Source organism: Hippocampus zosterae, chromosome 10 (genome assembly GCF_025434085.1).
Source record: "Hippocampus zosterae strain Florida chromosome 10, ASM2543408v3, whole genome shotgun sequence".
Taxonomy (NCBI): domain Eukaryota; kingdom Metazoa; phylum Chordata; class Actinopteri; order Syngnathiformes; family Syngnathidae; genus Hippocampus; species Hippocampus zosterae.
The window spans coordinates 5,112,583-5,137,150 of NC_067460.1; the positions used below are offsets into that span (position 1 = coordinate 5,112,583).

At 40.1% G+C, this 24,568-nt stretch overlaps 1 protein-coding gene across 3 annotated transcripts; it reads right to left on the reverse strand.

The window, feature by feature from the left end:
* Positions 1 to 4,607: 4,607 nt before the first annotated feature.
* zgc:113279 (uncharacterized protein LOC553749 homolog) lies at positions 4,608 to 24,323 on the reverse strand. 3 transcript variants are annotated; one of them, XM_052078996.1, is made up of 11 exons: positions 23,891 to 24,323; positions 23,477 to 23,598; positions 23,290 to 23,317; positions 23,161 to 23,207; positions 22,911 to 23,061; positions 22,534 to 22,801; positions 18,194 to 18,299; positions 16,957 to 17,103; positions 15,253 to 15,313; positions 9,944 to 10,107; positions 4,608 to 7,868 (listed from the first exon to the last, which is right to left on the reverse strand). In XM_052078996.1, the coding sequence occupies exons 1-11, from the start codon at positions 24,054 to 24,056 to the stop codon at positions 7,845 to 7,847; spliced, it is 1,284 nt and encodes a 427-aa protein (XP_051934956.1). In that variant the 5' UTR covers positions 24,057 to 24,323; the 3' UTR covers positions 4,608 to 7,844. The 3 variants fall into 3 exon arrangements, with proteins under 3 accessions (XP_051934956.1, XP_051934954.1, XP_051934955.1); XM_052078994.1 differs by having other exon boundaries at positions 22,534 to 22,807; positions 23,891 to 24,320; XM_052078995.1 differs by having other exon boundaries at positions 22,534 to 22,807; positions 23,290 to 23,314; positions 23,891 to 24,318.
* Between the last annotated feature and the right edge of the window lie 245 nt (positions 24,324 to 24,568).

Sequence of the window (24,568 nt, forward strand, 5' to 3'; positions counted from 1 at the left end):
CTGGTTATGTCTGTTGATAAGAAATAAAGGACAGGCGTTATGTTTCCATTATGAGGGATACAATCTCAACCATCTCTGAGGCAATGAACATAAATCTACAACTGTTAGTTGAAAATGTTCCCGATTTGAAAGCGCTCTATAAATAAAGATGTATGTAAATTGTTCGGCGACACTAAGTGTAGATCCCTCACAGACTGCGAAGGGTCGCGAACTCCCATTATGTCCGAAGTGCATCTGTGTCCTCATTTTTCAATTGTCCATTTAATGTTGTCCTTTCCGTTTTTAATATGTCAGCTCTCTGCGTGTCTTCACCAATGGCGGAAAGGCCCTGAAGTAACATTTAGAATAGTGATAATAATTTTGAGGTTTCACATTTACTCCATGGAGTCTTTGAATTTGGTGCAACAAGTGTACCGGTAGTTTGGCAGCCTGGTCGTGAAGTACTGTCTCCGTGAGTGAAAATAGAAAAAAATGCTTTTAGTTCACCTTTATAGGAGCTTGCTCTTCAGACTCTGCGTTGTTCATTTGACACATTAGCTCTGCCCAGGTTGTCTTGGTAACGAGGCTCTACTTGGTATTGGCCCCTCTGCAAAGCGGGTTAGGATGAGCAGAGGTTCATTTGCATCAAACACCACCACCCCTTCAAAATGACTCATTTCATCATCCATCCATCCATCCATTTTCTGAACCGCTTTATCCTCATGATCGAGAGCCGCGGGGCATGCTGGAGCCTATCCCAGCTGTCTTCAGGGAGTAAGCAGGGGACACCCTGAACCGGTTGCCAGCTAATCGCAGGCCACACAGAGACAAACAACCATTCGTTCTCACACTAACATCTTAGGGACAATTTAGAGCAGTGGTGCCCAAACTTTTTGGATCACAGATCTACTTTTCGATCAACTAACCTCCCGGGATCTACCCTTACCGGCGCACACACACACACACACACACACACACACACACACACACACGCACACACGCCATGATGAGAAACAGCCTGAAACAGAGGCATGCCACGCACTTTTGCAGCCTGTTAACTATCGTAGCTAACACGTACCGTTTTAAAGTGCTTCCCTGGGCCCTCCTAGATTCCTATTCTTTGCTCGTGCCCTCAGTGAATTGTACAAGAAGCAAACTCTGAATGAGAATCATAGCGATAAAAGATTTAGCGCAACAGCTCTGATCACAAGCTGCAATTGCAAACTGCTGAGCGCTAACAACTTCCGGTGACGTAATCACGCGCCACCGTAAATTTAAGATTTACCTGCTTTATTTTATTTTTTAAAAAAATTGTGAAAATGAAACTGATAAGATGATTAGGGTGCAGTGTATATTAACACAAAAAATATATTACTAACATGTACAAAGACACACAAATGGTTGTTTTTTTGTTTTTCTTCTCGACACTCCTCGCATCTACTTGGGACCTGTCTTAGATCTACTGATAGATCAGGATCTACCTAATGTGCACCCCTGATTTAGAGTGTTCAATCAACCTGCAATGCATGTTTTTGGAATGTAGGAGGAAACTGGAGTACCCGGTGAAATCCCAAGCAGGCACGGGGAGAACATGCAAACTCCACACAGGAAGGCCGGAGCAGGGACCGAACCCGCAACCTCTGCACTGTGAGGTCGACGGGCTAACCACTCGACTGCCGGGCCGCATTGGCTCAATTAAGGGAGACTATTTTTTCTTATTGTTAGTGATCATTAAAATTGAATAAGAACAAATTTGATCGGTGAAATAAAATCAAAATAAGTGGCTTAAAAAACAACAACTCACTGAACTACATTTTAAAATTGTCGAAAATGATAACACCGATCAACACATTTTTACTCTTTTTTTTAAAATGAGAGATACAAGGAGACTATATGACTTTTGAGCGCTTATTCCAACCCTGTCCTATTTTTTTCTCTCTCTCTTCTCTCTCTTAATATTGTAATATATCAAGCAATGTTTTTAAATGAATCATTAGGTTCGTCAAAAGGTGTCTTTTTTTTTAACATAATAGCTCTAAATTACCACGTATTGTAAAATCTGTATTGGCCGGGCTTTTAAACATCAATTTGAAAATAAAAAATGAACATATCTCAAAAACCTGTTGTGCTACCAAAAAAAAAAATTAAGACATTTTTGAAATCAGTGTGAGAATGCATGTGGGGACACATAAAGTGTCCTGTGATTAAAGTGTGTTGTTGTGTGATAATGCAAAAAACCCCACTACTCCCCTTCGGGACCATTTATTATGGGGGTGCGATGCCTCCAAGCTAAACGCTTCACCGACTAAGCAAACGTTGCCCGTTTTGGGTCTGTGTACATTTACATAGAACAGTTTAAGAAGAAAACTGCAATGACACAAGGAAGGCAGAAACCGGTTTAACCTGCATAGATAATTAGTACTTTCTTCTATCACCTGTTCCTCTTTAAACATTCTCAAAGGTGTGTGTGGTGATCATAATTCTCTTGATATTCAATTTCAATTTCACTGTTGTGTTTGTTCTTGCTGTCGCTGTATCGTGCTGTCTGTCACAATGTCATTGGTTTTAAGTTGATGTGCGTGGCTACAACTTCTTCCATCTTCTTAGTGGCTTCCTCTCTTCTCAGGATCATGCATTTAGTTAGTGAGTCCCCAAAAACAACACTTATATTCACTGCCTCCACCGGTAGAACAAGTCCGAAAAACACTTGTGTGTGCTTCACACAGGAACTATGCAGTTGAACTTGATTGTCGTTTGCACGAAAAATAATTGCATTTATCATTAAAAAAAAGAAAAAAAAAGAAATGGATGGACGATCCCTCTATCTGTGATTACCTCTCAAGATTTCTACCTTTTTTTTTTTTACCCCCTGAAAGGATTTTTCAGAATGTTTTCCTTGCGCATGGGGCCATGGAAATCGCTAAACTGTGGGCCTGTCAAGCCTTGTTATAAAGGGCCACTGGTGATTAAGAGAAACACAAATAAACAACTTAAATGATGACTCTTTTTCATTGTGACGTGTGATGAGTTAAAAAGCTACTATAAAACCTCAATTGTGGGCCCCATTGCAGAACAAAACAACCAAAAAAAAGTCTTTACAGGAGTGCTTCTTAACCTGGGTTCGATCAAACGCCATGGGTTCAGTGAATCAGTCTCAGGGGTTTCGACGGAGCCTCTGCCATGGAGGTTAAGACACACCCGACTCAACATGGCAATTAGTTATGACACGCCCACTTGCTGGCTGCAGATGATCACATCACACTGCTTGTCCAATCAGTGCTGCGGGAAATTTAGTTTGCTCGGTAGTCAACGTGACTGTCGTGATATAAAAAAAAAGTATACTTATGTCTTAAAATTTTATTTACTTTTTTCTGTTTTTAATAAATGTGTTTTTTAATGTTTTGAGTTTATAAAAAGTCGAATTTTTGTTTTTCACTCATGATGGGTTCGGTGAATGTGCATATTAACTGGTTGGGTTCGGTACCTCTAAGAAGGTTAAGAACCACTGCCTTAGAGGTTGTAAAGAGTTCTGACATTGAATAACACATAATTCACCTATGATGCCTGCTTGTCACTGTTGCGTGCATACAGAATTTGTTTTCACACTTTGCAGCGTGATAAATCTATTCTCTTTGGGTTTTTTTGGGCAGGGCCTTAAAGCATCAGCCAAACCAAAAATATGACTGGCATTTGAATCTTGACACCTTTACCAGTTGTTACATGTTTGCCACTGCTCATTTGTGGATCCAATCACATAGCCACCTAAACCTCGGAGTGCTTCAACGGCGGCTGAATAAGGGACGGTCGCCAATGAGGCCGCAGGCTTTGTGGACGTCTCATTCTTGCTGCATGTTACATTCACCGTGGCCACTAATCTGAGATTTTCGGGGCGCAAGTTGAAAGTTTCAGGGTGCGCACTCAAATTAAAAAGTAATTTTTTACATTCCTGCTCATTTTCACCATCCATTTTCTGAACCACATGCTAATCACTGGACCACCAGGTTGCGCTTTTGGAGAACAGTGAGCACTAATTTGGAATTATGAAGTATGTAGTGAAGTAGCTCATTTTAAAATGCGTGAACCAAACTTGGAATTAATTTGTGTAGAAAGTGGAGTTTCTCCGACAGTCGTGAATTCACCCCAAAAGCACAGAACCAAATCAGCTTATCGTGCAGTCTCGTAGTTTAAGCAGTGGCGGTGCTAGCTTGAATGATGACCCCTTGTTGTTGCCCCCACGCCATCCATATGTATATTTCCTGTGCCAGTTCCACATTGATGACGTTTTGGAGCAGATAAGCATTGTTACATTCTTTACGCAATATCACTCAATTATCTTTTCAGCAAAGTTATGAAAGTTATGAACATTCAAAATATGAAAGGTATTTCTCAAATCCACCGTTTTAATTTACACTTGCCGATGCCTTTCAAAGGTTCTTACAATATTTAAAGCAAATATCACAAATTAAACAAAGCGTTCTGACGCTGATTCATTTTCAAGGCGTGCCCCTCCTCGCTTGCTCTGAGCAACGACAAAAAAAACGAAGGCCTACTGCCGCCGACTCATTCAGCTCTTTTTCATTTGCATTTATGAATGTTGCCAAACACAAATCATCTTCAAAACAAACGACTTGGATAATAGATTGCCTTTATTTCGTTCTCAAAGATGGCAATGCACAGTTAAATTCGCCACAGAGAGTTCTTTGTCACATGGAAGTACATTATAGTGCAGAGCACAAAATGCTGTATTGTTACATCTCCCACGATAAATGTCTCAATACCAGCCCTGCCAACTTGGCTCGGCCATGAAATAATCCCAAAATCAACAGTTATTTGTAAATCCCTTTTTTATGCTTTATGCATTGTGCCAATGATGAAGTATTTAAAGAACGTCCGTGGATATTTGGCATAAAATCACAACAAAAAGCAACTTGTAGTTATAGTATTAATCATTTTGCACAAATACAGATACAATTGAATCTATGACAAAAGATCAGAAAGTAACACCAGGTCGTTGTATTTAAGGCAGACACCGTAATAATAGCACAGGAGAAATGCTTATGGAATATATCTGACTAGATACAGCGATTATAAAAACAGTTGTAGAGTAAAAAGTGTAGCTCGTGATCTAAACGCGAGGCTTGAAAAACTGTTTAACAATTGTAAATGAGGAAAAAATATACACTTCCCGATGAAATAGTAAAGCGTGACATAAATGAAAAGCAATTCACCAAGGGCTGTATTCTACCGTCTACACGCAATACTTTTTTTTTTTTTTTAATAAACGTGCCTGTGCCTGGCATGTGCATTCTTCCATCCAGACTTCTGACACACCTTGGGAAATTGTGCGCAACCTCAAAGAGGCGTGACTCACTTAAGTCTGAGCTTGCTGTAAATCAAAGTGCATGGAGTTTTCCTGAGACATGTGAATGTCATTCAAATCCATTTAAACAATTTAGGACACTTTAAAGATAAAAATAGACCGTACTTTACGTAGCGGCCAGTGGGAGGTGCATATCGCTTTGTCAAACACACTACTTGTGGGAAAGCAGTTTCTATTCAGCATGAAATCCATCCATCCATCCATTTTCTGATCCGCTTAGGATCGGGGGGCGTGCCAGAGTCTATACCAGCTGTCTTCGGGCAGTAGGCAGGGGACACCCTGAACCGGTTGCCAGCTAATCACAGAGCACACACAGACAAACAACCATCTGCTCTCACACTCACACATAAGGACAATTTAGTTTTCCATTCACCTGCCACGCATGTTTTGGGAATGTGTGAGGAAACCGGAGTACCCGGAGAAAACCCATGTGGGCACGGGGAGAACATCCAAACTCCACAACAGGGAGGCCGGAGCCGGAATCGAACCCTGCACCCTGCACTTTGAGGCCGACACGCGAACCAGTCGACCAACAGGTCGCGAAATGAATACAAGTATTTTAATTAGGATACTGTGTTAATGACTGAATGCATGTTTGGTGTCCAGCAGTAAGACAGTGGATGTTCCTGCTGTTCTATAGATCTTGCACCATGTCACTTCAACAAAGATGATGACCAGCATATAAGGGAATCAAAAAATGATTCATTATCTAACTCATCATTGTGCCATTACAATGATGGTAGTTGTTGTAATCGCTCTTCCATTAAAAAAAAAAAAAAAGAAACTCCAAGCTGGCAGTTGCAGGTTTGAAGCCGAAAAAAAAATCTGGTAGAAAGATTTAAATCCCAACTACATCGTTTTTTGTCTTTTTTCACGTGAGAGGCTATAGGAGGCTATAGAACGTCTGGCATTGAATGAGTTCAATTAATATGTTTGGCCATCAGAGTAATGTGGTAAGGACAGACATACGGCCATTAGGCAGTCAGTGAATGTCACTGAGTGGTTTCGGCCAGTTGTGTACCACACTGTCGGCATGAGGAAGCAGTTGCCAGGTCGTTAACACCATCAAAACATGCAACACGATGTTTCACCTTCACGAGGCGCTAGACTTACTACAGCCTCTGGAGTGAGGAAGAAGATAAGTGCTTAAGTCCATGGGAGAATGCACGCAGCCAGAAAAGCGTGCAAGCTGTGCACTTTTCAAACTCGTGCACACAAGAGAATTTGGCCTGCATGAAACACGCCATCTCAAAACAAATATCCTCCTGACTACCAGGGAAAAAAATGTTGTCCAATCACATTTATTTTGACATTCCCCAATTTATGTGAAGTAATTGAACTACCGGTACTCCAAAAGAAATGTTTGAAATCCCACTACATTTTTTAAACAGGCTCAAATACACTTAAAACAAATCAAACAACACTTTAACGTGTTCATAAGAGTCTTACAATTAAAATGCCAACAGCATTTCAAGACAAAATGTGTTTGATAAAAAGTATTACATTTCCTCTTCCCGTAAAAAGTGCTTGCACTGAGGGAAGCCATTTTCTTACTTTTTCTAACCCCTACAAATTTGGTATCATTGGAAAGCACTGAATGTCCTCTTTCGACTAAGAAAATGAGTTAATGCGATTGAAGGCACTGGGTGGGAGATATTTAGGTTCACAAATGTCCTCTACAGAGGACAAATTTGAACTACTGGTTGTCAGGAGGATATAAAGTAACAGAGTTCCCCAACACAAATTTTCAACACACAATATAACGCCCTTTCATATTTAAGTATGATCTCGATCCACTTATCATGGTTAGAAAATGATTATCACTACTGTATATCAAGATGGAAATGCTGGAAACTGACACAAACAGACAATGACATTGGATTGGGTTGCGTTTACAGTAGCACAATCACATTACCGTCAAGTCAGCTAACAGCAATTTAATACCATTGCAAAATGTCCACGACTGTCCTAGCTGGTAACACAAGTTCAATTATGTGTATTTAGGTAGGTAGGTTAATTGTCTGCTGATGAAAAACAAATTGTTGTCTGTGATGAAGCTCATCCATTCTTTGTAGGAGTTTGTTTGTTTAGTGCGTGCATGGAGTATAGCATTGGTGTTTATACAAATAAACCTACCCTTTAGTTGAACTTGGTCATGGATTTGTAACCTGAGCCGTATTCAGCACATAGTACACCAACATATCCCATCAAGCTAGACAGCATAATACAAGCAACTTTCCATAGGATAATAAAAGTGGACCACACACTGAAGACAAGTTGTTACTCAAACGTAACAAACAGTGAAGTTTCACAGAAACCATCTAATGGGCACCTAAACTTTGTGAAGTAATTTCCACAACCTTAGATGCTTTACGTAACAGAACTGGATTCGTGAGAGAAGACACTTGATGGTCTCCCACAAGCCAAGCCTGTTCATACTCAGAACATTACTGTTGGGTCTTTTACTGCGCTGACATGCTGCAGCTTAGGCATTCATACCCCAGGTCCTCTATGGAAAGAACAGAAGGAAAAGGAACTTCAGATTAATCACATGTAGTACAAAGAGATGAAAAACCTGACTACCATAGTTGTTCGTCTTGTACTACGCTGTACTTTAATTGGTAAGTTGGTCATGTTTTGACAAAGTACTCCGTGTGGCTACACAAGTCATTGTGAAACCACAGGGAGTACTTAGAATAAAAGAGCCTGAGCCAACACCTGTCCCTACGCTGAAAAAAAAATTGTCATAGTGTGATTGATGATAAAACATTCAGGTGGCCAGAGCACTGACATACAGTAGCTTGTTTGTTTGTTAGCCACTTAGCTGAAAAGACCAACTAACACTGTTCAGCCTTAACTTGTTCACTTTTGACAGCGCAGCCATGTTTTGATATTCACTTGTTTTAATGGGAGCGGGGTGGTGGTTCATTTTCAAAAAGTCATCCAGCTGGGGCGCTTGGGGCGTCTTTCTCGAAGTTTACTTTCCGCGTGAGAAGTTGAAATCGTCTTGTCAATATTAGCATGAGATAAAATGACGCTCCAGGTGTCTATCAGACGTCACTTGGAAGTTTGGCATAGCAATAAAATGTTTCATTTGTTACATTTGTACAGAATTGTAATTCCTCTGATTCAGACACAAGACAGCTGAAAATAAGTCATGTGCTTCTCTTCCTTCACTCTTTCTGTCATTGTGATTCCCACAGTTGTGCTGGCAGACAGCTGCTAGCTAGCAGCACTTAACATTCAGTACCAGCCAATTCTATCCCCCCACCCTTTTTCCCCCTAAGTCTTGAAAAATTGAAAAAAAAAAACAAGTATCCGCGGTTGAATGCGTGGAGTGTGAAAAGACATATAAATATGTCTTTGGGAGTGAATGAGTTTTAACTGGTCAAAATGACCGACATTAGGTCTTATTTGCGTTGGCGAAGAGCGCCGATGCGTATTTGGAACCGTGAGTCGCCGCTTGGAATTGAAATGGATTTCCATGGGACATGAGAAGTGAACCAATCTCTTTTTTCGTCAATGGATGCTACAGCTTCTTGTTGACTTTGAAACTTAGCTTGTAGCCGACGTGTGCACATTTTGAGCATTACGTCTCTGATCCACTGGTTAAAGGACACTTTGATTCTCTCCTCTTTCATCTCAAACCGCTTCAAACAACAAAGCGTGTGACGGAAAAGTGGTTGGGACTGCACGACTGTCCGTGTTTTATGTTATGTGTTGTGTTTATTATTTTACTTTATGTTAACTGTTTTGTAAAGCGCTTTGTTACAGCTGCCGCTGTTGTGAAAGCGCTATATAAATCAGCATGTATTGTATTATTTGGTACAATCAAATAGCTGTATTTTTTTTTCATTTAACAAGATTGTGTGTTCAGTGCTGCGGAATAGAATAATATAATACAGATCGATTTATAATACTTTTTGCGCTGGATGTGGTAACGAAAATATTAGAAATAGCTACAGCAGGGGTCACGAACGCTCCTGTGAGCCAAAAAATAGCAAATAGCTCATTGGTGATGGATTTTCTAGGAATGTTTTGAAAATCTAAACACTTGGAGAGATTTATAGAAAGTGTTGCATCCTTAATTGGATCAATTTCATCAGTGGTTCCACAGAAATAAACATAATACATTATTAATAAGTTATAAATGTAATTTGAGCATATTATTTCAGAAGTGTCAAGATGGTAGCCATTTACATTTATAAGTATCCCTCACTTTTAAAAAGGTTGGTGACCGCTGAACTAGAGTGTACATATAAGTGTACCTATTATTGTAGTTTAGTGTAGTGTAGTGTACATTGCAAGTTACTTTTTCAGTTCAGTGTGGTGTGGCTTTTTATGATGGGCTGAACCGTTATCTGGCTCTTTATGCTTCTGTGCTGTATGCCTCTGCCATTTTTGAGTTGGTAGACGTCTGTAGTAGTGTTCAGATGTGGGACAATGGAATAATGCACATTTATGATTCAGTTGTAGGCCTACAGTTCATACACACTGGATACATGCTATAGTTTAACCCAAAAAATTATGGACATGCATAGGACTATATTTTAACTCTTCTACATTCTTTGTACGAGTACAAACCATGACATGAGAGTAACTGGCCATTTTCAGTAAACACTCCAGGGTCTCTAGAAGCTGTTCTTTGCGGAGCATGTGGAGTCCAGTTTGACTGAGGTTCTTGCTCAATTCCAATTGCTGCAACGTCGCCTTGAGGGCCACTGAAGCACACTGAAGAACACTCATTCCTGTGAACACATACAGTACACATTTTAAATGGTGGTTCAAATTCAAATTATCATCAGAAAAATACAAGCAAAGAATTAAAAAAAAAAGGAATTACACACACATTTACAGCTATACAGTGATTTTATATTCTTCAAAACAGGTGCAGTGGGATTTTCGTCCCGGCCATAGAACAGTGGACAATCTCTACACCCTAAGCATGGTCCTCGAGGGTGCATGGCCGTACACCCAACTAGTCTACATCTGCTTGGTGGACTTTGAGAACCTCCCATTTTACCATGGGAAGTTCTGTGTGTGGTGCTTTGGGAGTATGGGGTACCGAACCCCCTGATAGGGGCTGTTCGGTCCTTATACCAACCGATGTCAGAGTTTGGTTCGCATTGCCAGCAGTAAGTCGGATTCGTTCCCAATGACAGTTGGATTCCCGCCAAGTCTCCCCTTTGTAACCGATTCTGTTCATAACCTTTTAGGACATAATTTCGAGGAGCAGCCGAGGCATTGAGGGGGTCCGGTATGGTGGTGAAAATCAGCACCTCGAAATCTGAAATAATGGTCCTCAGTTGGAAATGGGTGCAGTGCTCTCTCCAGGTTGGGAATGGCATCTTACCCCAAGTGGATGAGTTTAAGTATCTTGGGGTCTTGTTCATGAGTGATTGAGATGAAAATCACCAGCTCTCCAGGTCGAGGATGAGATCCTGCCCCAAGTGGAGGTGATCGAGGGTCTTGTTTACGAGTGAGGGCAAATGGAATGGCAATTTGACAGGCAGATTGGTGCAATGTCTACAGTGATTCGGACTCTGTATCAGTCCGTCGTGGCGAAGAAAGAGCTGACCCAAAAGGGTAAGCTGTAGGTTGTAACCGAAAGAAGAAGATGCTGAATACAACGGCTGAAATACGATTCAGCTGCAGGATGTCGGGACTCTCCATTAGAAACAGAGTGGTAAGATCTGTCATCTGGGAGGGGGCTTCGAGTTGAGCCACTGCCCCCCTCCTCCCCACCCTTATTGAGAGCAGCCAGATGAGGTGGGTCATGTATCTGATTAGGATGCCTTTTAAATGCCTCCCTGGTGAGTTGTTTATGGCATGTCCCACTGGGATCCACCTTTGCACTCTGAGGCCAATGAGCTAACCAGTGGCCCACCACACCCCCCCACCCCAAATTGTAATGTGAATGTAAATATTTGAATTAATACCTACTCAGCATGTAAAATATAGGTCTGTGTTTTACAAATATTCGAATCACATGACTTGACTCAAGTTAGACCTCGGCCACAAATTTTCAAACTTGGGACTAAGACTTACAAGCTAAAAATTATCGAGTGAGGCCATCGTATCACTGCAACTTTTCCACTTGTTATAGTGTTCCTGAAGCTCATCCACAAATAATTTAATCAAGTCAATAACTCAATAAGTAATCACTCCTAACTCAATAAGTTATCACTCCTTATTCTTATTGGTTAAGAATTTTGAAACATCTCTGCATCATCCAAACATCCATTATCCTAGCCGCTTATTCTCACGAGACTCATGGGTGTGCTGGAGCCTGAACACAGAAACAAACAACCATTCACACGCACAATTCCACCTGGGGACAATTTAGAGCAGGCATGTCCAAAGTCCGGCCCGGGGGCCAAATCCGGCCCGCGGTCGAATTTCATCCGGCCCTCGGCCCCTGTCATAAAATCAGTGCCGTCTGGCCCGCGGGTTGGGCGCAATGGAACACGTGTTGCATTGACTGAGGTCTCGTAGACTGGTGAGTGATGTTTCATGGAGTACTGCTTCCCTCTAGTGGCTAAATGAGTAATAGCATTCACTAAATGAGTAATAGCATTTAGACACTAGAGGGCATCACTCCCGAGTTAACAAGACATCACTCCGTGTTTATATTGACTGACATGTCATATTTCAAATTCCTGTTTCAAATGAACCAAAAGAAATTCTTAAGATTGTTGAAATTAAAATAAAAATGGAAATGTGAAACAGACTGGCTTACTAAAATGTGTTAAACAATATTGTTGTTCAATGTAAAGAATGTCAGCCAAGGTCGGCCCCCCGACATTTTACCACATAAAATCTGGCCCCCTTGGCAAAAAGTTTGGACACCCCTGATTTAGAGTGTTCTATTAATCTACCATGCACATGTTTTTGGAATGTGGGATGAAACTGGAGTACCCGGAGAAAACCGACGCAAGCACAGGGAGAACATGGAAATTCCACACAGGCAGGCCAGAGCCCCGATGATACAAACCTTTTTGTTTTTTGTTTGTTTGTAATTTACTCATTATTTTTACATGTGATGATGTGTGTGATTTTCATTGATTGTGATTGCCTTGCTTATTTGCACTGAAACAAACAGTCGCTTACACTCACACACACACACACACACACACACACACACACACACACACACACACACACACACACACACACAAAAACAATTTAAAAAATAATTTAAAAAGGGGTCATTCTGTCAGGTTTTGCGAGGTGGTAGAGTCGTTGGGCCCCAAAAAGCAGGGAGGGGCAGGTTCGACTGAGCAAGATGTATTTCACAAAAAACAAACAAAACACTATCAGGTGAAAACATGAACTTAAAGTACTCGAACAAAGTCCTGGAAATCCAATAAACCAAAGTAACAACAACAACAACAACAACAAAAAAAGAAGACAGGAGCACACTGACGCTCACAATGATCCAACAAAGACTGACACAACCCAGGGAACTAAATACAAGCAAAGTGACGAGACAATGAGAAACCCCTGGACAAGATGCAAAGGGTTGAGGGAGTTGATTGGTTCAACACAAGGACAGTGATGACGAGAACAGGTGGCGCCAAAAAGAGCACCAAACCAAATGTAACCTAAAAACATAACAAAATGTTCCTTATATTGTCTCTTCAGAGGGGAAAAAAGTGTGTTTAAAATTTACTTCCACTCTGACCCTCCCTTCTTTCAAAAAGAAAGGAGTGCGTCCAACGAGAGAGAGAGTGCAAGATAGACAGGTTGGATATGAGATCCCTATGAAGCAACAAGAGAGCTTTTTTTGCACAATTGTTGCAAGGCAGATGGGGAGAACTACAATTGTTAGTCCTTGTTAGTCCTCCATCATACAAAATCTTGGAAGGTTACAAGTTTAGGTTACGGGCCGTATGGACTTAGATTTTTGCATGGTTTAATCGTCGAGCAGATTCTATTGGCAGGATCAACTAGGTTGCCTCAGAGTGAGGGGTGGGCTGGCTGGTGGGCAGGGAGCAGGGACCTCTGCGCACACACACTCTCACAATTTAAGTTGCACAATTTATAAAAATGTCAGGGATGCTGATATAAGCTGCAAGATATAATCAAAGTCTTCATCATCAAAGTCATAATCTTAATTGTCTCAAATTTTAGTTTGTCAAACTTTCAAGAATTCAAGAACGAACACTGGCTTGGCAAATTGCACTGCTTATGTTACAAAACAAGTTCACACAAGGAAGTGTGAGAAAGAGTCAAGTGCGGCTGCTCTTCTAAGGAAAACTGTCTCAGGAGAGTGGGTCACTATGTATATATGACGGGTGATTTCATAAGTCGGCAATTTTCCATCACCGTGGATACGGATAAAGACAAAGAGTAGCGTCATCCTGGGCAGAAATGTATTATTCAAAACGGATGCTCGTTTGAAACGAGTACCTGGCTCAACCCAAAAGTTGATTGGAGACACGGCGTAAAAAAAATTGCATTGCATTGCATTTGTATGCAGAATCTTTCAGAACAGTACTGAAGTGTGCCAAGTTCCCACATCGAAAATAGAGTATTGGTTAAGTGTTGTGAAATGTTACTCACTTGTGTTCTTGGCATTAGTTTACTCTTTAATAAATTACAGGGCACATTGGCCTTTTGGCTAAGGGACATCAACAGTAGTTACCATTATGCTTTTGGCTGTATGTCAGAAGTCATTTGAGACTAGGTTTTAAAATGGAACAAACTACAGGTGCATTTTCAGAGGCTATCAAAAAAATGCTTTAAAAATGGTTTGCAACCTTGCAACGATAACAAGATGCAGGTTCAGAACAACGCCTTCAGCGTACCTCAACAAATTGACAGCTAGAATGCCAAAGTTCTGCGAGTACAAAATGATTTATAAAAGCAAAGTTTCAAAGACCAAATTTTTATGGATTAAAAACAAAAATTATTTCTAACCTCATCTATCATGTCTTGACTATATTTTTAATTTTGTAACACATTTAATGAATAAATGTGGAAACTTTGATGGAAAAAGTGTCTGGGGATGAATATATTTTTTAAGTGTAGTGTATTGTCTCGAGCTGTCAAACGATTAAAATATTTAATCTAATTAAAAATGCAACTGTCATAATTAACTCAAATTCACTAAAAATCCATCGTGCTTACTCATGCTTTTTTGATCGTTTCTGAATTTCCTTTTGTATTTTTTTGTCCTATTTTTCCCCATTTTAATGCTCTCATCAACATGGAATCATGAATCAGTTTTCTATGTGCAAAATGCAAATATTGACAAGACGATTACAACTTCTCAAGCGCAAAGTAAACTTAGAGAAAGACGCCCCTTGTTGTTTTGTTTCAGGTTTATTTATAGAGCAACGTAACATCCGCTGTGACGTGTTCCGCGTTAATCTCGCGAGAAAATATGTAATCCCGTTGAAACTCACTTAAATGAATGCCAATAAAAACGTGCTAAACTGACAGCTCAAGTATTGCCATATAAATTTGATTTCACACGCTGATGTTCTCTTTAACTTCTATGAGCCATAAATACACTTATAATAAATACAATTTTGGTGCTATCATTAGAGACAACATTGTATTCTCACCCGAATATATTTTGTGACTGTTCAAGATTGGATGAATTGACTTCTGACTTGCTTAACCCCAGTGATGATTTGACTCCATTTAAAATTTAGCTGGGATGAGACATGGTTGATATTTGCCATCGTAATTTGTTACTTGCTGGGGACTTACTAATGACTTGAGCAGACAGCATGTGACCTAATTCCACCTTTGCTAACAATTAAATTAAGTTGTACACAAACAATGAGTTCAAAACACCAATGCTTATGACATCATATTGGTCCAGAGATCCAAAAAACATTAAGTGAAGGAATTTCCCAACGCGGATTTCCACAAAGACTTACCATACTTATCTGTTGCTTCAACATCAATGTACACACCCTCCAGCATAGCGCGTTTCAAAACCTAAAATAAAGTGAACACGTGAGAAAGTTGTGTCACCTGTGTTGCTAGCTTGAAAGAAACCACAAGCAAGATGGTTGAGCTCAATTAGGAGTCGTGACTGAGTCAAATGGCAAGACGAAATGGAAAAGAAGTACACACCCTGGACTGCAAACTATTAAGAATATGTAGTAAGTAAATTAATCCTAACAACACTTTTATGATAATTCAGAAGGTACAGTGTTACCTGTACAGTGTTACTATTTACCGGTACATCATTGTAACCATGTCTTGTGTAAAATGTGTCATATATATATATATATATATATATATATATATATATATATATATATATATATATATATATATATATATATATATATATATATATATATATATATATGCCGGGCCGCATTGGCTCAATTAAGGGAGACTATTTTTTTCTTATTGTTAGTGATCATTAAAATTGAATAAGAACAAATTTGATTGGTGAAATAAAATCAAAAATAAGTGGCTTAAAAAACAACAACTCACTGAACTATATATATATATATATATATATATATATATATAGGCGGCCCGGTAGTCCAGTGGTTAGCACGTCGGCTTCACAGTGCAGAGGTACCGGGTTCGATTCCAGCTCCGGCCTCCCTGTGTGGAGTTTGCATGTTCTCCCCGGGCCTGCGTGGGTTTTCTCCGGGTGCTCCGGTTTCCTCCCACATTCCAAAAACATGCGTGGCAGGCTGATTGAACACTCTAAATTGTCCCTAGGTGTGAGTGTGAGTGCGAATGGTTGTTCGTTTCTGTGTGCCCTGCGATTGGCTGGCAACCGATTCAGGGTGTCCCCCGCCTACTGCCTGGAGACAGCTGGGATAGGCTCCAGCACCCCCCGCGACCCTAGTGAGGATCAAGCGGTTAGGAAGATGAATGAATGAATGAATGAATATATATATATATATATATATATATATATATATATATATATATATATATATATATATATATATATATATATATATATATATCTGCTACACTCCAGATGGTTAGGAAACTCGCCGCATAATTGGAATGTAATGGAAAACTCTCAGAGTAGACTTAGGACGTCAGATTGAATTTCCGAACACTCCCTTAGTTGTGTGGATTTGCATTTTACATCCCGACTTCGAAGTAATTGGTACTTTCCAAATGTAGGGCCATCAAGTTGCAAAGAATGTTAAAAGCCAGTTCCAATTTTACTACATTACATCAAGGTTCAACGCATCTCTTTTAAAACACAAAAATCGAAAAGAAGGACTGAATTTGATTTTACAATTAACTGGGTGCGTTTGCGTCACCATTTGGAAATAGAAGACAAAATGGTACACGGATTGAAGTACCGGTACTTCAATGCAAATAGAATTAAAGTCAATCATCTGAGAATAATACAATGTACCGGGTCAGTTAACATATGCAAATTCAGTGCATCTTTGACTCACTGCTTTTTAGACAATGCTGTAATGTCACTAAAATACTTTTTCGTTTGGTTATGCATAAATTCGCACCTACAGCACATATTTCGATTGTTTCCACTTTATTGCTATATTTTTTAAATTCACTTGGACAGAGCACATGGGCTGATATGGAACTAGACACATTTGATGAGGTATTACGAAAAGCAAGTTTCTAACCTCAAGCACTCGGATGAAGCCTTTCTCAGCACTGAGGTGAAGGCAGGATTTTCCTGAGTTGTTCCTTTCACTGACACGCGCACCTAAATTGATCAGATCTTCGACTATCAGGTGATGGTTGTGTTTGGCTGCAAGGAGGAGGGCGGTCTGAAAACATAAAAGACAGCTCATAAGCAAATCAACATCTTCATTATTCAGTGTATTATTCTGTTTTTAAATCTGATGGATCCAAGAGAGCCAAACAATGGGTCCAGCAGCTTGGAATAGCAACTTTCGAGGGCCCAATGTTCATGCCTGATGCAAGTTTAGCGCAAAGTGCAGTGTAACTGTATGAATTGTGTGGAGTTTTCTTTCTTTTGGGTAAATGCTCCACTTTGCATAGGTACAGTTAAGCGTCACGGGCCGTTTGCGCCACTGATAGATGGAACAAGCCTTTTCCCGTCCAATCGTGACTACAGCTTTCATTTGCTCCGTGCATGACATTGGCAGGTAAACTGCATTTCTCCTTGCAGATATTTGGTCATACATGTGAAGATGATCACGATTATAATCCACCAGTAGCGATCGCGGAGCATGGACTTTTTCTGCCTCCACCTCAATCAAACACACCAACATTGCGTGACAAAACCTGCGCTGCACAATAGACCTGCTTTTAGTTAGTCTAAATTTGAGTCTAGTTTTTGTCACCGAATTTCGAGAAGCATCAGGAGCGCCGACATCACATCAGTTTTCATGACCCCCCGGGCACTGGTCTCCCAAATTCAGACCCTATGAGTTCTTGACATCTGAACCACACCTTAATAAACACCTACAGGACAGACTACAAACCTCGGTTTTCGAACGTCTCTGTTCTTGACCAAAAATGTCAAGTTTTTTATGCCTTGGATTACGACCGAAAATCGGTTCTCGACCAACCTGAGCGCACTTGAATGCGCTACTTGACTCCTCTCGCCTTCCTTACATGAGGAAGTGACGCTTCCTCGCATAGCTTTCCATTGTGAGCAGACGTGTTCAATAAAGATTTTTTTTAAAAGAGCGGGGTTTCCGTTTTCGAACAAATCGGTTTTCGAACAGCCTTCTGGAACGGATTATGGTATGGCTCTATATTGAACTTTAAAACAAAGACATTGATAATTCAGCTTTTGCTGTCAATAAAAACTGTAATATTTTGGCGGCAATAAACCTTGATTTAATTTCCCCCTAAAGTACAAGACAGTATTTCAAACTTGTATTTTACCATTCCATCAGAGTCTTTTAAGTCCAAGCTGTTGAGTGCAGCCATCCTTTTCGCAATCGCGTAGGCCAGCGCCCTCTTGCCATCACTCGCCACACTATGGAGAGCCCTGTGAAGAGAGGGAGAGAGACAAAGCCATTCATTTGTTCTATACAAAACAAAAAGCTTTTAATATTACATTATTACATTTTGGGGTGCTGGAGCCTATCCCAGACATCTTCGGGCAGCAGGCGGGGGACACCCTGAACCGGTTGCCAGCCAATCGCACGGCACATAGAAACAAACAACCATTCGCACTCACACTCACACCTAGGGAAAATTTGGAGTGTTCAATCAGCCTGCCAAGCATGTTTTTGGAATGTGGGAGAAAACCGGAATACCCGAAGAAAACCCACACAGGCCCAGGGAGCACATGCAAACTCCACACAGTGAGGCTGGAGACGCAATCGAACCCGGTACCTCTGCACCGTGAGGTCAACGCGCTAAACACTGGACCACCCTGAAAAGATGTTGATTATAATAATCAATGTTTAGTTTCTGTGGAAAAACAGAACATCTTATTGATCGCTAAACCTGATTTTTAACTTAACATGCGGTATAATTAGGGTGATGATCGATGTGCAGCCCCGATAAGTTTGGTAGGATAATAATAATAATAATAATCATAATTATTATTAGGATTATGATGATTATTCTGATTAATATTGTGCAGATTGATCACGTTTTGGAAGACTCAAGCATGCACGAAAACTCACCAAATTTTGCACACTCATCGGGCCTGGTGAAAATGTCAATGCAGTATTTTAAAGTTGCTTCAAACAAAATGGCTATGTAGCGCCACCTTGGGTTTGAAAACAAAATCAAATCCTGGTACGTTTGACCTCGGGCGATGAAAATTGTCAGGGATGCCAAGCATCCTGACACATACAACATAGTCCATTGCAGCCAAATACTAAAATAGACAGGGAGTGAGCTATGAATTTTTGAATGTCAAACTCATTTTAGCCACGGGCCACTTTGAAGTTACGTCTTCCTGCGTAGGTCTGTTACGACAGTGAAACCGAAGAAATGTTTCATCATCTCATCATATTCTTACTTGTACCTAACAAACTGATGGGTTAATAGTTATGAAATCACTCTCGTCAACTATTTGTTTGGTGTTTGTTCAATTATTGTTCAAGTGTGTAGAAACACGGTGATAAACTTGTTTCAAAATCTCAATGTTATATATTACACAGGACAATTTGACATTATGGTACAGATTTTCAGCAAAGTTGGCACGCATGATTTGCTTTTGCGAGCCACATAAAATTAAGTGGCGGGGAAGATCTGGCCTCGAGTTTGACACAAGTGTCTTAGGGTGTTCATCCAATTGACTTCAAACTTGGGGTGTCCCATCTTAAGACCTGGGACAACAAAAGAGGGCATCATTTTGAGTTTTTCAAATACCTCATGCGTTCAGTGTATCAACGTCACTGCCAAAAAGGAAATGTTTAATAGCTCCTCTGCACATGCTTCAAAAAGTCCCAAAATTCACATATATGAACAGTCACAGGCTTTCGGGTTGAGTGAACGCTGGCGCATTTTGGCTGCCGCTGCTCAACCTGTATTGTTTTGTGTTTTTTTGTTATTGTAAAGTGTCCTTGGGTGTCTTGAAAGGCGCTTATAAATAAAATGTATTATTATTATTATTAACATCGTAATGACAATATTTTGTTATACTTATTACGCCACAAGAAATGTCTTATTTTGCATTTTAATGTCTTGCGCTTAGCCCGTTGAACAAATTCAACTGAAAATTTGTCAGAAAAGCCTGAAAATGATGATCATGCTCTCATCCGAATATTGCGACTTTTCAGTGAAGGGCTTGGCAATTACGGTGCCTCAACGTCTGATGATTCACAGTGACGATAAAAGATTATGCAACTTAATCCAGATTATCCAATCTTCTCAAAATGTCACACATTTGATGAAAATACAGGTCTGAGGACATATCTCAACTTATTTTTCCCCCTCGTGGGTTAACTAGATCCACCTCATATTTGTTCGGAAGATTGTTTAGGCCTTCATAATGTAAAACTGTGAACTTTCAGGAGATGCTCTTGCCATTGCAATGCACTGTTCGCCCAAAAAACAATGTTAATTTTGAGGGTTTTAACCAGGGGTGTCAAACTCATTTTTGTAGTGGGCCACATTTTAGTTACCTTTTCCCTTTGAGGGCGGCTATGACTGAAACCATATTAACAAAACTCAAAAACAGCTTATTCAACTATTGTTTAGGTTACTGTTGTGAGGTGTTTGGTCACAAGAAAATGCTTACAATATGTTTCTTATTTATTACATATGATAATTTTTTAATTTTGTAGAGATTTTAGGAAGCATCTTGGAAGTTGACATTTTTGATTTGGCTTCGCGGCCCACATAAAATGATGTGGTGGACCAGATCTGGCCCCCAGGCCTTGAGTTTGACATCTTGGTCTAAACATACACAAAAACTCATGACACACACCAGGCTTGGAAAAGTCATCAAATATTTCACTAGTTATTGTGCGATAAAATAAATAAATAAATAAATCTCAGTTGGCCCGCAACAAAGTTAAAGCAACCCTTTACAGGGTGAGGCAAAATGATCTGACATATTTGTTGGTTAAAAAGGCAAATAAAGTAAAGAAACACAAAAGTGTTTTTTATTTTCAAAAAGTGCATATGTCTTTTTTTCATATAATGCCATTTTACTTTTTTCTTTATAATGCCATTGTTTTTCATTTCTTTTTCAGTTGCTGCCATGAATTGGATTGGTGAGCATCACGCTTTCATTGTGGAAACGTTTATCAAAACAAACGAATCTGTAACTGCAACACAAAAAGCGTTCCTTTTTACACTTCAATCTTGGTAGACATGATCCTGTACCAGCTCGAAACCCGATCTTGTTCGGGGTTACCAACTTCAGAGCTACTGGATCTGCATTGAAACGAAAATCAACCGGCCGACCTCGCAGCGCCAGAACTCCACTTAATTTTTCAATGGCATTATAAGTACTTTTCGGAAATAACATTTTTTTTATTTCTTTATTTGCCTTTTATTTAACCTACAAATGAGTCAGATCATTTTGTCTGATCCTATATAGCTCATATTTGTATTTTGGTTTCATAATGTTTACTGATTTTACATGAATCACTGTTTCCGTGGCAACGTGCTGTTCTCCAAGAAAACAACGCTTATTTCACACACACACACACACACACACACACACACACACACACGCACACACACACACAAAACCTTCGTAACCTTTTGTCAAACCTAACAGATCTATAGAGATCACATTTTAGAACTCCTCCTTGGAGATTATATTCGACTGTCTTGAAACTGCGGGTGTTTATCATAAGATTTTCAAGATGAGATGGAAAAACAAAGATTTTTGTTTCACTGAGTGATGTTGCCATGGCAATGTGCTGTTCACCAAGAAAAATTCCATTATGAAACTGCTGAAGACCTACAAAAAAAGTCCCTTGGATCCAAATCCTAAACCTCACAGGAAGTTTCACCATTTAGAATTTTCTTTCAAATTTGGCCCCATTTGGTGGCTTTTATCGAGTGCACATTTTAGATAAGATAAGAGAAGATAACCTTTATTTGTCCCACACTGGGGAAATTTGCAGTCGACAGCAGCAAAATTCTGGGGGGGGGGGGGTGCTAACTCCTCTTTACGATCTCATCAGTTTGGCTTGAAACTATCGGTGCTTCATTTTAAGATTTTCGAGATATAAAATAAAGGAAAAACTCTTCATGTTGCCCAAAACGGTTACTCTGGCAGTGCCTTAACTGCAAAGTAAAATGTTAATTTTGGCGTTCCTTACATTTGGGAAAACATAACTTGCCACACATATCACATTTTTCAAAATAATCACTACTTCATTCGTTTACTGTGCGGTTTAAAAAATGGCAATGTTGCGCCTTATAGAAATTTTTAAACAGGCAACCCTGGTTGAACGCTTCACCAAGCGGTATGAAAAATTGGAGGCATATGTAACAGCTCAAGACCGACAAAAAGTTTTGGGAAGCCCTATCATAAAAACAATAGGAAGTCCATTTTTCATTTCTTTTGAAATTTTGACTAATTTTTTACCTTTTATTGAGGTAATATTTTTTAAATATATTTTAATGTGATGTACTTCCTAAAAAAACCCAACTATTAATAGTAATTCTAAGTGTCAGTATCCCAATGTGCAAATTCTACAACGTTGCCATGGCTGCAAGGGTCCTTTTTAGCTACTTGCAACTCTAGTTTATTCTTGAACTTCTTTTTCCAATTGTATGACAATTATGAACATTAAACTCACGTTTGGCCGTGTTGGTCAGTGGCCAACAGTGCTACATCAGAGATGTCCCTCAGCTGGATCTCCTCCTTCTGCAACTGTGCCCAAAAGAACTCAGAGCCTCTCATTGCGCAGTTAGCGTACCAACTGTCTCCTGTCCACATGGGCTGAAAACTTGTGGTCACGAAGCCAGGAGTGCGTGGGCTTTGGTGGTACTCTACGATCCCGGGTGAGTAGACTGTATGGGAAGGGGGGCTGGGGATGATTTCATCAGACTCATCACTCATGTAACCTGTACCTTGTAATGAGATAAAAGTAGAAATTGAGGTTATGCAATTGATGATGATGATGATTCTTATTATTACATCTATTTTTTTTTCTCTATGACACAAATGAATTACCATTTGACTCCAAAGTGAACTCAGGAGATACCGGTGAGCTCAGAGAGGACATTTGGATTGTGGGACTGTTTGTGGTGCCTGTCCTCAGATCCTCCTCTAGCACCTCAACGATGATTGCTAGCTCCTCCAGGCTACTGGTGGGGCGTTTTCTCTGTGAGTGAAAGACAGCCAAGGTATTTGCGGTTTCCAAATGCGTTACATTATCTTATGGCAACCGGCAGACATGTGAGGCGCTATCACATTCACTGACCTTGCTTGTTCGATTTCTTGTGCGAGTTTTAAATCGCTTCTTGTCCCCTGAAAACGACACATTGATTATGATCTCTCAAGCTGACATAAAAGGACTTAATGAAAAAAATGCCACAAAATTGGTCCTTACCTTGTACTCGTTTGCTGTGCAGGCTCTGCTTGTAAATAGCAAAAAAAAAAAAAGTAAGAGATACTCTTTAGGCATTGTTGCGCCTCTTACACGCTTCTCGGATATAATGAATGGGTGTCCAAGAACTTATCGTTATTTCATGGCCTCATATCAAAAGCCAGAAATAAGATTTAGTGGTGAAGGTTACCTGAGGATCTTGGGGGTCCCTGCCCTGGGCTATACGGATGTTACGAAGCAGATCTTTGACAGGCATCTTAACACGTACTCCAAGGTAGACCTTCTTGGTATCTTGACTGCAGTGCTTTGGAGCTACGATGATTTAAGCAAAATTGTATCATAATACTGTACATGAAAACACACACACACACACACACACACACACACACACGTGAAAGGAAGGAATTAAGTATATGCTGAATAACTGCTCATTTGTTCGCATGTGAAACACTGCAGTGAAGACTTAATCACGTCTGTCTGGAGCTGTGGAACCTATCTATATTAAGTAGGCTAAATGCGTAGTTCCTTACGACATGAACAATCGTGAAATACTGTATTTGACGACACCCAGGGGTTCATTCAACAACGCATCAAGTCATGGTACCTGTTTTCCAGTCGGCAGCCTCCTGGGCGCACACGCCGGAGGCAGCTGCATCCGAGGTTGCTGCGTGTGCTTCAGCTTTGCAGGACTCAGAAAGTGGATGCGCGCCGCTGTTGGCTCTTCCGTGCACTCGCTCTTTCTCCTCCAGTCTTTTCGAACGTCCTCTCATCTTGGAATGATGAAAAATGAACTGTGAGACCAAATGAAACCTTCAGTCAAATGCCTACACAAAACCGCGTGAGTGTAAACGTCCTCCAGTTTTGGTTTGTTGACAAATACTACGCCTACCTGGTAATGTGACACTAACCACGCCCACCGATACGTTGCTCATGGGTTTCATAAACCGACCACAACAGTTTCTAATTCTGCCAATTTCCTGAATTCGGTCACGTGTAATTGTGTGACGGCAGAGCCCGTAATATGCTACTCTAGGCCGTTTGCTTTAGTCATCTATTTCTATCATACCTCGCGCATTTATTGACGTGCTACTGTTTTCACGTTTTCCTTTTAATCGTTCTCATCGTTCCAAGTTCAAACTATTCCACAAATTCACGAGAGGTGTGATTTAATTTTTACTCAATTCAAAAATTCACGTTTTTCGAAAAGAAAATCAAATTTTCACTCCCAAAAATCACCATTCATTTTTACAACGTTTCATTTTTCAGTTCAAAACATTCAGGT

What these genes read in the sequence shown, in the direction of transcription:
- zgc:113279 (XM_052078994.1), bottom strand. Translation starts at nt 24,056, where the DNA reads ATGAGAGGACGTTCGAAAAGACTGGAGGAGAAAGAGCGAGTGCACGGA. An exon ending in GCACAGCAAACGAGTACAAG is followed by an intron (nt 23,208 to 23,289) that starts GTAAGGACCAAT and finishes TGTCGTTTTCAG; the next exon opens with GGGACAAGAAGCGATTTAAA. An exon ending in CAAGAAATCGAACAAGCAAG is followed by an intron (nt 23,062 to 23,160) that starts GTCAGTGAATGT and finishes TTTCACTCACAG; the next exon opens with AGAAAACGCCCCACCAGTAG.